Below are 14251 nucleotides of genomic sequence, written 5' to 3'. Positions count from 1 at the left end.
TAAGCTATAGCCCTGGGAATTATTGTATACATATATATATTATATATTGTGGTGATTGACATTATTCACCCACGGATCTATGGGTTGGGGTATTGTTCCGCACGGACATTTGAGTGAGCCGGACTTCCTGTTTCCGCCGGTCTTCGCTTCCCGGGCATGAAGTTGTTTACATGTGTGTTCCGATGCTAAATAAAAGTAGAGCTTGTAACTTTGATACCCCGCCTCCGACTCCCGTCTCTCGGCACCACATTGGTGCCCCCGACATAAGTCTTGTTGAAGGATCCGAGACTGAACCGAGCATGGCAAGTAACGCCGTTTTTTTCAAACTGCCGGAGTTTTGGGAGACATTTGCAGCTGCATGGTTCGCTCAGGCGGAGGCTCAGTTCGCCCTCCGCGGAGTGGCTGACGACGCAGCACGCTATTTTCACGTCGTTTGGGCGCTGGGGAGCTCCACTGCGACCTGGACGGTGGGCTTTATTACATCTCCTCCTGCCCAGGATAAATATGCAGCGTTCAAGGCTTTCCTGCTAAAGACTTTCGAGCTGTCGCGGTCGGAACGGGCCCGACGCCTGCTCGCTATTCATAGCCTGGGGGACAACAAGCCTTCTGACCACATGGAGATGATGCTCAGCCTGCTGGGTACGGAAGAACCTACTTTTTTGTTCATAGAACTGTTTCTTCGGCACATGCCGCCGCATGTACAGACAGCGCTCGCTAACACGGCTATTACTGAGCCCCGCGCTTTGGCCGAAGAAGCTGACCGGTTCTTCCTGGCAACCCAGCGTTTTGCCCTGGAGGTGCTGGCCCCGACACGCAGCGGCACCTTCCCTGGTACAGGCATGCCACCTAGCAGAAGCTCCGGGGCCGACGTCAGCAACTCCAGCCCTGGCCTGTGCTATTACCATGCACGCTATGGGGCGAAAGCGAAGATGTGCCGTCCTCCCTTTACCTACAAGGTAACGGGAAACGCCAAGGCCTGCGCTCGGTAGTGGCCGCGAGCGTGGGCACATCCAACCGGCTCCTGTTCATCAGGGACACCCTCTCTGGTCGCAGACTCCTTTGTGACACAGGAGCCCAGCGGAGCGTCCTGCCGGCTACCATGGAGGACGCTGCCGGTGGAGGCCACGGCCCACCTTTAACGTCCGCTAACGACACCCCTATTCGCACCTATGGCACAAAGACAGTGGACCTGTGCTTCGAGGGTCAGCGGTTTAAGTGGGATTTCGTCACGGCTGATATCTCCTTCGCTCTCCTCGGCGCAGACTTCCTGTGCGCTCACGGACTGCTGGTGGACGTCAAGAACAGCCGCCTGGTGGACGCACTGACGTTTGCCTCGTTCACGTGTACCCGCGGCGAGGCGTCATTCAGCGGGCTCTCCAGCTCACTCTCACAGGGCGACAAGTTCCAGCACCTTCTCAGTGAGTTTCCCGACTTGACGCAGCCCACCTTTTCCGCTGCCACTACCAAACATGGGGTAGAGCACCACATTGACACTGAAGGCCCCCCTGTCTACGCTAGGGTCCGGCGGCTCAACCCTGACATGCTGGCAGTCGCCAAGTCAGAGTTCGTCAACATGGAGCGTCTGGGCATCATCCGCCGCTCAGACAGCCCTTGGGCTTCGCCGCTTCACATGGTCCCTAAATCAGCCGGTGGCTGGCGACCGTGTGGTGACTACCGCCGCCTTAACGACGCCACTACGCCAGACCGCTACCCGGTCCCTCACATCCAGGACTTCTTTGCACACCTGGCGGGCAAGCTGGTTTTCTCCAAGGTGGATCTGGTGCGGGGCTACCACCAGGTTCCGGTGCACCCCTCGGACGTCCCCAAAACTGCGGTAATTACGCCGTTTGGGCTTTTCGAGTTCCTGCGTATGCCGTTTGGACTTAAGAACGCAGCTCAGTCCTTTCAGCGGCTGATGGATTCAGCGCTCAGAGACATGCCATTCATCTTCGTTTATTTAGACGACATCCTGGTCGCCAGCTCCTCCTCCGAAGAGCACCAGGCACATCTCCGGGTCCTTTTCGCGAGGCTCAACCAACACGGCCTGATTATCAACCCGGTGAAGTGTCAGTTCGGGTTGTCCTCCATCCATTTCCTCGGGCACCTCATCAGCAAGGACGGGGCCGCCCCCCTCCCGTCGAAAGTGGAGGCCGTGTCTGCCTTTCCACGACCGCCTACAGCTCGGGCGCTCCGAGAGTTCCTCGGGATGGTGACGTTTTATCACCGGTTCATCCGCCGGGCGGCCCACACCATGCGCCCGCTGTACGAGGCCCTCAGGGACAAATCCCCCGGCCAGGCCATAGACTGGACGGCTGAAAGGGAGGGTCGCTTTCAACGCCACCAAAGCCGCCCTGAGCGAAGCCGCCATGTTGGCTCACCCGTCACACAGGGCCCCCCATCGCTATCACCACCGACGCGTCTGACTACGCAGTGGGCGTGGTGCATGAACAATGGGTCGACGGCGCCTGGCAACCGCTCGCCTTTTTTAGTCGCCAGTTGACTCCCAGGGAGCTTAAGTATAGCGCTTTCGACAGAGAACTCCTTGGTCTCTATTTGGCGGTTCGCCACTTCCGTTTCCTGCTGGAAGGCCGGGAGTTTGCGGCGTTCGTGGATCACAAGCCACTGACCTTCTGCATGTCCAAGGTGGCCGAGCCGTGGTCCGCCCGACAGCAACGCCAGCTTTCGTACATCTCCGAGTACACCACGGACATACGACACATCGCTGGCAAGGCTAACGTGGTCGCGGACTGCCTCTCCAGAGCGGTCATCGGAGCTGTGCAGCTGGGCCTCGATTACCTCCGCATGGGCGCTGACCACGGGGTCCAGACCCTCAAGGCCTCGGTCACGGGATTACGCCTGGAGGAGGTCACGGTCGGTGACTCTGGCGCAAAGCTGTGGTGTGACGTCTCCACGGGCCAGCCTCAACCGCTGGTCCCTGCGGACTGGCGTCGACCCGTTTTTGAGGCGGTTCACAATCTTTCCCACCCCGGTAGGAAGCCGTCCGTGAAGTTGTTGTCACAGAAGTTCGTGTGGCAGGGGCTTAAGAAGGACGTGAGGTCCTGGGTCGACTCGTGCGTGGCCTGTCAACGGGCCAAAGTCCACCGCCATACTAGGGCCCCTTTTTAACTTTTTGCGGTTCCTGAGAGGAGGTTTGACCATGTCAATGTCGACCTCGTAGGTCCGCTTCCCCCCTCTCACGGTTTCACTTACCTGTTTACGATGGTGGACAGGACGACCCGCTGGCCCGAGGCCGTTCCCCTCGCCTCGACATCAGCTTCCGACGTCGCCCGCGCTTTCATCGGCACGTGGGTGGCGCGATTCGGGACCCCGTCTGACCTCTCCTCTGACCGCGGTTCTCAGTTCACCTCGGAGCTGTGGAACGCTGTTGCTGTGGGTTTGGGGGTCAAGCTGCACCGCACCACTGCATATCACCCCCAGGCTAACGGATTGTGTGAGCGGTTTCACCGGTCCAAGAAGGCGTCACTGCGTGCCGGCTTGATAGACGGCAACTGGGTGGATAAGCTCCCATGGGTTATGCTCGGCCTCAGGTGTGCCCCCAAAGAAGACCTGCAGTCCTCGTCGGCGGAGCTCGTCTATGGTCAGACGCTACGGGTCCCTGGGGAATTCATTCCCACCGCCACTGTGCCCTGGTCTGCAGCCGGGCAGCGCTCCTCCCTGCTGGAGACCGCCGGGACATTCACGCCCGTCCCCACGTCGCAGCACAGTAACCCAGCTTTCCGGATGTCCCCCGGATTACGGTCGGCCGATTTCGTTTTTATTCGCCACGACGCCCACCGCGGTCCCCTGCGGCCCCCTTACGACGGTCCGTTCAGGGTCATACGTCACGGGGACAAGAGCCTGGTGGTGGACGTTGGTGGCAGGCCTGAGACTGTGTCCGTTGATCGGATTAAGCCTGCTCACGTGGACATTTCCAGGCCGTTGGAGTTGGCTCTGCCCCCACGTCGGCGCCGCCCTCCCATGGCCCGCCCCCTGTGGGGAGGCCCTCGTTGGCGCCCCTGCCCTCGCCTGCGGCCCCGCCCTCCTCGGCCCCTGTGGTCCGTACGCGCCGTGGTCGGGTGGTACTTCCTCCCAGGCACGAGGATTTTGACTATGGGTGAATACTGGGGGGGCTTGTGTGGTGATTGACATTATTCACCCACGGATCTATGGGTTGGGGTATTGTTCCGCACGGACATTTGAGTGAGCCGGACTTCCTGTTTCCGCCGGTCTTCGCTTCCCGGGCATGAAGTTGTTTACATGTGTGTTCCGATGCTAAATAAAAGTAGAGCTTGTAACTTTGATACCCCGCCTCCGACTCCCGTCTCTCGGCACCACAACATATATATATATATTTCACATGTTTCTTTTTGTATTAATTTATGGTCCAATATTAAAGTGTTAAAAGGGCCCTATAATTATGCAAATTTCCAGGTTCATATTTGTATTTAGTGTCTCTCCTGTGACATGTCTCCATGCTTTAATGTTTAAAAAGGTCTTTATTTTTCTCATCCTGCCTGTGCTGCAGCACCTCTTTTCACCCTCTGTCTGAAACCAGAGCCCAGTCAATCAATCAATCAATGTTTATTTATATAGCCCAATATCATAAATGTTACATTTGTCTCAGTGGTCTTCACAGTGTGTACAGAATATCAGTATGACAATACGACACCCTCTGTCCTTAGACCCTCTGTCCTTAGACCCTCACATCGTACAAGGAAAAACTTCTGAAGAAAACCCACAGTTTAAAGGGAAAAATGGGAGAAACCTCAGGGAGAGCAACAGAGGAGGGATCCCTCTCCCAGGACGGACAGACGTGCAATAGATGCCGTGTGTAAATTGAAAAGATAATACATTTGCAACATAGGTAGTCCAAATGTTTGGAAATGCATGTGTGTATAATAGGAAGATGAATCCATGAGGATATCCATCCAGGACCTATGATCCAGGACCACAGCCACGACTCAAGATCCAGGGCTCGCGATCCAGGACACAGGACCGCAGGATCATCCATGACTCCGGATCCCGGCGTATATAGACACCGAAAATTCAGACATTTGGGGAAGCTGGGTTAATCGGAACATGAGAGTACACAGGTATAGACAGAGAGAAGGAAGAAGTAAGATGTCCCCCAACAAACTAAGCCTATATCAGCAAAACTAGGGGCTGAATCTAATCAGCCCTAACTATAAGCTTTATCAGAAAGGAAGGTCTTAAGCGCACTCTTAAAAACGGATAGGGTGTCTGCCGCCCGAACACAAACTGGAAGCTGATTCCACAAATGTAGAGCTTGATAAGAAAAGGCTCTGGCTCCCATTGTACTTTTAGAGACTCTAGGAACAACCAACAACCCTGCATTCTTGGAACGCAATGCCCTAGTAGGACAGTAGGGTATAATGAGTTATTTAAGGTAAGATGGCGCCTGCCCATTAAGGGCTTTGTAGGCGAGAAGAAGAATTTTAAATTCTATCCTGTGTTCTATAGGGAGCCAGTGTAAGGCAGCCAGAACAGGAGTTATGTGGTCCCTTTTCCTAACTCTGGTTAATACACGAGCTGCAGCATTTTGAATCAGCTGAAGTGACTTGACTGACTTCTTGGTACAACCTGATAATAAGGAGTTACAATAATCCAGCCTTGAAGTAACAAATGCATGGACTAGTTTCTCTGCATCGTTTTGAGGCAAGATATGCCTGATTTTTGCAATGTTACGTAGATGGAAGTAGGCGGTCCTTGAAATTGATTTTATGTGGGCGTTAAAGGATAAATCCTGATCAAATATAACACCAAGATTCCTTACAGTCTCACTAGAGGCCAAATTAATGCCATCCATAGTTAGTATATCTTTAGATAATTTGTTTCGTAGATTCTTCGGGCCGAGTACAATAACTTCAGTTTTGGTCGTGTTTAACATCAAAACATTTAAGGTCATCCACGTTTTTAAGTCCTTGAGGCAGTCTTGAATTTTATTTAGATGATTAATTTCATCAGGCTTGATTGATAAATATAGTTGACTATCATCCGCATAACAATGAAAGTTTACAGAATGATTCCTTATAATATTGCCTAACGGAAGCATATATAATGTGAACAAAATAGGTCCGAGCCCTGTGGCACTCCATGGCTAACTTTGGTTTGCGTGGAAGATTCATCGTTGACACGTACAAACTGAGAGCGTTCAGATAGATAGGACCTAAACCAGCCTAAAGCAGTTCCCTGTATGCCAACTAAGTGCTCTAGTCTTTGCAATAAGATATCATGGTCGATAGTATCAAATGCAGCACTGTGATCGAGCAAGACAAGAATAGAGACAAGTCCCTTGTCTGAGGCTATTAGAATGTCATTTGTGACTTTAACCAGAGCTGTCTCTGTGCTATGATGTGTTCTAAAGCCAGACTGAAAATCTTCAAATAAATCATTGTTTTTTAAGTAATCACACAGCTGTTTTGCGACTGCTTTCTCAAGAATTTTTGAGAGGAACGGACGATTAGAAATAGGTCTATAGTTGGCTAAAACCTCTGGATCGAGGTTGTGCTTTTTAAGAAGCGGTTTTATCACTGTTACTTTGAATGATTGTGGAACATAGCCTGATAATAAAGACATATTCATAATATTTAATAAAGAAGTGCTAATTAATGGAAAAACTTAATTGAAACCAGAGCCCAGTCTGCTCTGATCGGTTAGCTGGCCGGCTCTGTTGTGATATGGCGTTCCACCAAACTTGAAGAATCTCGTTTAATTTGGCATATTACTGCGTAAAGCGAGAGGTGCTTACTCTTCATTAATGGACGAGAATAAGAATAATGCAAGATTTCTTTTCAGCACTGTAGCCAGGCTGACAGAGAGCCATAGCTCGATTGAGCCTTCTATTCCCATACCACTCAGTAGTAATGATTTTATGTGCTTTTTTAATGATAAAATTGTTACTCTTAGAAACAAAATTAATGACCTCTTGCCTTTGACTAGTATAGTGTTACCAACAGCTCCCGGAAATGTAAGTTATAATATTATACTAGATAGAAAATTGGAATGCTTTTCAGCCATAAACCTTGAACAATTAAATTCAATGATTCTCTCTTCTACACCATCAACGTGTATCTTAGACCCGATTTTTAATGGAAGTTTTTGCATTAATTAACACTTATTTATTAAATATTATGAATATGTCTTTATTATCAGGCTATGTTCCACAATCATTGAAAGTAGCAGTGATAAAACCTCTTCTGAAAAAGCACAACCTCGATCCAGAGGTTTTAGCCAATTATAGACCTATTTCTAATCTTCCGTTCCTCTCAAAAATGATTGAGAAAGCAGTCGCAAAATATTACATTACATTACATTTAGCTGACGCTTTTATCCAAAGCGACTTACAATAAGTGCATTCAACCAAGAAGATACAAACTACAAGAAAACAGAATCATATAAGTAGCCTACATCAGGTTTCAAGAGCTAAAACATGTCAAGTGCTACTCAACTGGCTTTAGATAAGCCAGTCTGATAAGTGCTTTGTTAGTAATTATTTCGCTTGAAGTGGAGTCGAAAGAGATGGGTTTTCAGTCTCCCCCGGAAGATGTGCAAGCTATCTGCTGTCCTGATTTCAATGGGGAGCTCATTCCACCATTTTGGAGCCAGGATAGCAAACCCACGTGTTTTTGCTGATGGGAACTTGGGCCCCCCTCACATTGCGGGTGCAGCGAGCTGTTTGGCTGATGCAGAGCGTAGTGCACGCGCTGGGGTGTACAGTTTAACCATGTCCTGGATGTAGGAAGGGCCAGATCCATTCACAGCGTGGTACGCAAGTACCAGTGTCTTGAAGTGGATTCTAGCAGTTACTGGAAGCCAGTGAAGGGAGCAGAGGAGCGGCGTGGTGTGGGAGAATTTAGGAAGGTTGAAGACCAGACGAGCCGCTGCATTCTGGATAAGCTGCAGAGGTCGGATGGCACATGCAGGTAGACCAGCCAGGAGGGAGTTGCAGTAGTTTAGGCGTGAGATGACGAGAGCCTGGACCAGAAATTGCGTCGCTTTCTGGGTCAGCTGGGGACGTATCTTCCTGATGTTGTAAAGAGTGTATCTGCAGCAGCGGGTTGTAGCAGCGATAAAAAACAATGATTTATTTTTAATATTTTCAGTCTGGCTTTAGAACACATCATAGCACAGAGACAGCTCTTGTTAAAGTCACAAATGACCTTCTAATAGCCTCAGACAAAGGACTTGTCTCTATTCTTGTCTTGCTCGATCTGAGTGCAGCATTTGATATTATCTACCATGACATCTTATTGCAAAGACTAGAGCACTTAGTTGGCATAAAGGGAACTGCTTTAGGCTGGTTTAGGTCCTATCTATCTGAACGCTCTCAGTTTGTACGTGTCAACGATGAATCTTCCATGCAAACCAAAGTTAGCCATGGAGTGCCACAGGGCTCAGTGCTTGGACCTATTTTGTTCACATTATATATGCTTCCGTTAGGCAATATTATAAGGAATCATAAATTGTCCTTGTTATGCGGATGATACTCAACTATATTTATCAATCAAGCCTGATGAAATTAATCATCTAAATAAAATTCAAGACTGCCTCAAGGACTTAAAAACGTGGATGACTTTAAACTTTTTGATGTTAAACACGACCAAAACTGAAGTTATTGTACTCGGCCCAAAGAATCTACGAAAAAAATTATCTAAAGATATACTAACTATGGATGGCATTAATTTGGCCTCCAGTGAGACTGTAAGGAATCTTAGTGTTATATTTGATCAGGATTTATCCTTTAACGCCCACATAAAATCAATTTCAAGGACCGCCTACTTCCATCTACGTAACATTGCAAAAATCAGGCATATCTTGCCTCAAAACGATGCAGAGAAACTAGTCCATGTATTTGTTACTTCAAGGCTGGATTATTGTAACTCCTTATTATCAGAGTGTACCAAGAAGTCAGTCAAGTCGCTTCAGCTGATTCAAAATGCTGCAGCTCGTGTACTAACCAGAGTTAGGAAAAGGGACCACATTACTCCTGTTCTGGCTGGTTACACTGGCTCCCTATAGAACACAGGATAGAATTTTAAATTCTTCTTCTCGCCTACAAAGCCCTTAATGGGCAGGTGCCATTTTACCTTAAAGAACTCATTATACCCTACTGTCCTACTAGGGCATTGCGTTCCAAGAATGCAGGGTTGTTGGTTGTTCCTAGAGTCTCTAAAAGTACAATGGGAGCCAGAGCCTTTTCTTATCAAGCTCCACATTTGTGGAATCAGCTTCCAGTTTGTGTTCGGGCGGCAGACACCCTATCCGTTTTTTAAGAGTGCGCGTAAGACCTTCCTTTTTGATAAAGCTTATAGTTAGGGCTGATTAGATTCAGCCCCTAGTTTTGCTGCTATAGGCTTAGTTTGTCGGGGGACATCTTACTTCTTCCTTCTCTTTGTCTATACCTGTGTACTCTCATGTTCCGAATAACCCAGCTTCCCCAAATTTATTTTTGGTGTCTATCTACGGCGAGATCCTGAGTCGTGACTGATCCTGTTGCTGTGGTCCTGAGTCCTGGATCGCGAGCCCTGGATCCTGAGTCCTGGATTTCGAGTCTTGGCTGAACCTGTCTCTGCGGTCCTACCTGACTCATCATACTACTTCACTGATGGCTCCCACAGGACTGTTGACATCCTCGTGGATTCATCTTCTTATTATAGCCACATGCATTTCCAAACATTTGGACTACCTATGTTGTAAATGTATTATCTCTTTGATTTACACACGGCATCTATTGCACGTCTGTCCGTCCTGGGAGAGGGATAACCTCCTCTGTTGCTCTCCCTGAGGTTTCTCCCCTTTAAACTGTGGGTTTTCTTCGGAAGTGTTTCCTTGTATGATGTGAGGGTCTAAGGACAGAGGGTGTCGTATTGTCATACTGATATTCTGTACAAACTGTGAAATCCACTGAGACAAATGTAACATTTGTGATATTGAGCTATATAAATAAACATTGATTGATTGATTGATTGATTGATTGATTGATTGATTGATTGATTGATTGATTGATTGATTGATTGGTCAAACGCTTAGAGCTGTCCCGCCCCTTAGCTAACATGTACAATGTGTTGGAGTGCTACCCAATTTAGGATTTTAGCCTTCACTGACCATTGAATTGCACAAAAACCTATATAACAGTAAAGGGGGAACCCCAAAAAGCTAAATGGGGCCTCTTCAATGTAATACAATAAGGTTGTAATCCCTATTTTATCAAATGTTATCAGTTCACAATTATTTGTATTGTATTTGAACAAGCTTGATCTAGAGATAACATGCTTTAAATATACAGTTGTGTACGATACATTTGTATTCTGCTACATTGCACTTTTGCTATTGTATCCTTTTTTATCTTTTGTCCTGCATTCCAACTGTGTTATAACCTTCATCACCGTCATCATGAACACACTTTACATTCTGGACCCATACATTCAAGAGAATCGTAAATTATTACATTGAAAAGCTAGAGAAACAAGGGCCTGGGGGTAAAATAATGATTGTCATATTCCTCCTAGTTGACATTATCTGAATGGTTGGTATCAGATTGGCGCCTCCTGCATCTTTTGATTATGCAAATTGTCTAACTGAAACGTGAGTAAACTGGCTGCCAAAAATGGAGCGGTACCATAGCACAACACTGGGAAAAGTAGCATGGGCACCTAGAGATTTGTCACTTTGGACATTTAAATGGAACTCAAGATCTAAAAACTGCTTTTCAGACAATAAACAACTGCTAAAAAAAGAGGAAATCTCCATAAATACTATTACTATTTACAAGGTCCTATAACCTGTTTGTCATTATGTAGAATGTAAGCCTTTCAGACACCAAGAGGCTCTACTGGAAGTGGCCCACACAGGGTTAAAGAGTTTGACCTTGTTTTGCTTTTCTAACCACCGCAAAATCAAACACTAATAAGTGTCCAACCATGTGTATCCATGTCTAAAGCCCACGTTTTGCTTTAAACAGTCTCCCAGTGATGAAGCAGGGGATTGATGTCGTATACCTTCCTCTATGCGTGTTAGTTTGGGTGTGGTGCTCTGGCTTGTGGCCGGGGAAGGAAGTCATAGCAACAACAGTGTAGAGCGGTGAGCAAAAGAAGAATGGGGGGGGGGCTGCTGCCTTAGGGCAAAAAGCTCCACACCGAACATTTACACTAAGTCCTCATGTGTAAATGTGAAAATGCTATCATTGTGCCACTGGAGCGCACCGAAATGACGACCCAGGACTTTATATTCTGCAGAAAAATAATATGTTTGGGTTGCATAAAAAATGAAAAATAATTGTTGATGTCGATGTATACTCGATGTCGTTGTACACTTGCCTATTGTTCAGGAAGTGTTGCAGCTGTTCCCAGCGTATCAAGAACTTTTACATTTGCAGCAGAGCAGACAAATCTCCACAATGAGATGAAGATTTAACACCCAGAAGTGACTGTAATATCGATACAAATGAAAATAATTACATTATTTGCTGAAAAAGTTTGAATATATATCTCCATGGCAATATTTTTTGTCTAAAATTGTTTGTTTTCTTCAACATGGTCACATAGTTTAGGTTTACAACAGCGGTTGAACTGCACACTTTGGTAAGTTGCTACAATAGGCCCTGGTTACCGGCCTAGTGACCGGACATCTCCTTCACCAAAGCAAAAGAATATGAAGTAAAAACATTTGATGTGTGTACTGTGTTGTTATAATGTAGCACCCTGCTTTCATTTTTATCAGATTTATGAAACTAAGCATTGCATGAACAGCACTGCGCTCTGAACGCTGGCTCTGCACATCTCAGAGTGGAGGAGCTTTTTGTAGTGAAAAGCAGCTGTGGGCAGCAGATACTGTAAGAATCACCCAGCCTCATTGATAGATCACTGCAGACCTGTTAACAGACTTTCCTCTTCTGGCTGGAGACCCTTCAAAACGAGCCGCAAATGTGCGTGTGCATGCATAGGTGCACTCCGGTACATACAGCACTTCACCCCTGACCACTGTGGTAATGTATGATTTAAATAAAAACTAGGTCACATGCATGAAGGATGTTTTTCTTTATAAAACATTTTTTATCAAGTATTTACAAGCTTAATAATGAACAAAGATAATATTGAACATTTGTCCACTAAATTGAAATCGTCCAGGTCAGGTTGACTGGCACGTAACACTGGTGTCCTCTTTGCAACATCTGAACTCTTTGCAACATGGAGCTCTGAGCAGAAAACAGCTGAATGAAATGGAATTAGAGGCGCCACAATAGCTGAAGAATCACTAATTGGCAGCTTCACTCAAGTTAATTGGCACTGAGAGAAATCTCTCTTCCTAGGGGAGGTAATAACATTATAGGAGGTACTGAGATGGGAATCATGCTGGATTTTCATATTAAATACAGCAAGCATATGGGTTTGATAACATCTTTGACCTGGACTCATTTCTTTTAAACCACCAACCCATGTGTTTTGGCTTTAATGGGAAATCTAACAGCGGGGAAGGCTCTTACATCAGGTTCAAGCCATCAGTGTATACAGCATCTGTAATTATACACTGTATAGTGCATTCCATTTCTATCAATCTTGTAAGTTATATACTAAAATAAACGATTGGTGTTATTGGTCTATATTTTCCCTATTGCCAAAAAAGACCAAAAGCAAAAATGTGTTAGCAATTCTCTCCGTTTTTCTCTCAGCTCTCAACCAAAACATTTGTATTTTGAGACGTGGATGAATATACTTTGATGCTCTATTTAGTATTTGGGGCAGTATTTGTGTGAACCAGTCAAAATAAACTACATTGTGTGGCTCATTGATATATTTCTAATCATTTTTGGATTAAATTGGAGCTCTAAGACCGATAAATACGACATTTCAGTGATATATTCACAATACCTGTTGCTAGGATCAATTAATCGTTGGTTTTGGTCGTGTCATTGGATTGGCTGACAACATGAAATGTCATCTTTTAACAAAACTGCCAAATGTTTCCTGACGATGCCTCTTTAATGGTAAGAATTACATTTCTCTCCATTTTATATCGTCAAAAATGAAATTTGGACAATGTGTTGGACAAAACTAGCAATTTTAAATCCAAGCCCTTGCTCTGGGAAATGATTATATAAAAGATCTACTGATGATTGGTAGTGGAAATATTAATTAGCTGCAAGTATAATGATATATCTATAATTAAAAAATATGTGATTAGCACTGAGCCTATAAGCATATCCCTCACATCAGCCAACATACTTCAAACCCATTTAACAAGGTGATCCCTATTTGATCAAATGTTGTATTTTGAATACAACAACAAGCTAGCTCATACATTCGTTATATAATGTAAATAAACAGTAGTGTATAAAGATACATTTGTATTCTGCTGGATTGCACTTTTTAGCTGCCAATTTAAATGTTCTATACCGTAACGTATTTATGTAAACACTTCAGTTAGAATTATATTGATTTTAATAACCCATTTTAATCTCTTGTTTATTTTTTGACCGCAAACATCAATTCAGCTCTCATTTTGATTCCATTTGGAGTTCTTACTGCTTTTCTACGGAAAACAAGCGCTTCTTTGTTACTTTACACAAAGTTAATTACAACCATCAGCGAGCAAGAAAAAGAAAGAAGGGAGAGAGGGAAGAGGAGACACAAGGGGTGAGGGATTAATAGACTGAAAGGAAGGAGGAGGAAGGGGGGAGGGAAGAGGAGAGGAACAGATTAATGAATGTATGGATATAGGAGAATGACAGGAAGAGGAGGAGGAGGAGGAGGAGGAGGAGGAGGAGGAGGAGGAGGAGGATGGGAGGAGGAGGAGGAGGAGGAGGAGGAGGAGGAGGAGGAGGAGGAGGAGGAGGAGGAGACAACATTAACGGCCTAATGAGATACCTAGGATACCGGAGTCACTGTGAGAGCAAACATCCAGCCACAGCAAGTATGTTAACAAGCAGGGGACACACACTGAATCCAGATTCATAATGAGTCCTCTCTTCTCTATACGCTCCAGGAAAGCTTACATGTTTTAATTTCTCTGTCATTTAAACACTAATGCAGCGTTTTTGAACTGCATTTCCCAGCAACCACCTGTTTATCAGTGCTCGGTTTCTGATACAGCATTTCTTCCCCACTTACCTTTAGTTTGGATTGAAACTCCCTGGATTTTCTTCTGGCTAAAACCTGGATGTGACTGGATACCTGGAGAGGAGAGGAGAGGAGAGGAGAGGAGAGGAGAGGAGAGGAGAGGAGAGGAGAGGAGG

General features: G+C 46.0%; 1 protein-coding gene across 1 annotated transcript in view; it reads right to left on the bottom strand.

Annotated features, from left to right (window-relative positions):
• Nucleotides 1–14251, bottom strand: part of tead1a (TEA domain family member 1a) — a 57988-nt gene that overhangs the window by 13231 nt on the left and 30506 nt on the right. The window contains 1 exon segment of the mRNA XM_034196597.1: nt 14127–14189. Coding sequence (XP_034052488.1) covers nt 14127–14189 — 63 coding nt within the window.

Source organism: Gymnodraco acuticeps, unplaced genomic scaffold (genome assembly GCF_902827175.1).
Source record: "Gymnodraco acuticeps unplaced genomic scaffold, fGymAcu1.1, whole genome shotgun sequence".
In the NCBI taxonomy this organism is placed as follows: Eukaryota; Metazoa; Chordata; class Actinopteri; order Perciformes; family Bathydraconidae; genus Gymnodraco; species Gymnodraco acuticeps.
This window is presented reverse-complemented; position numbering and strand designations above follow the sequence as displayed.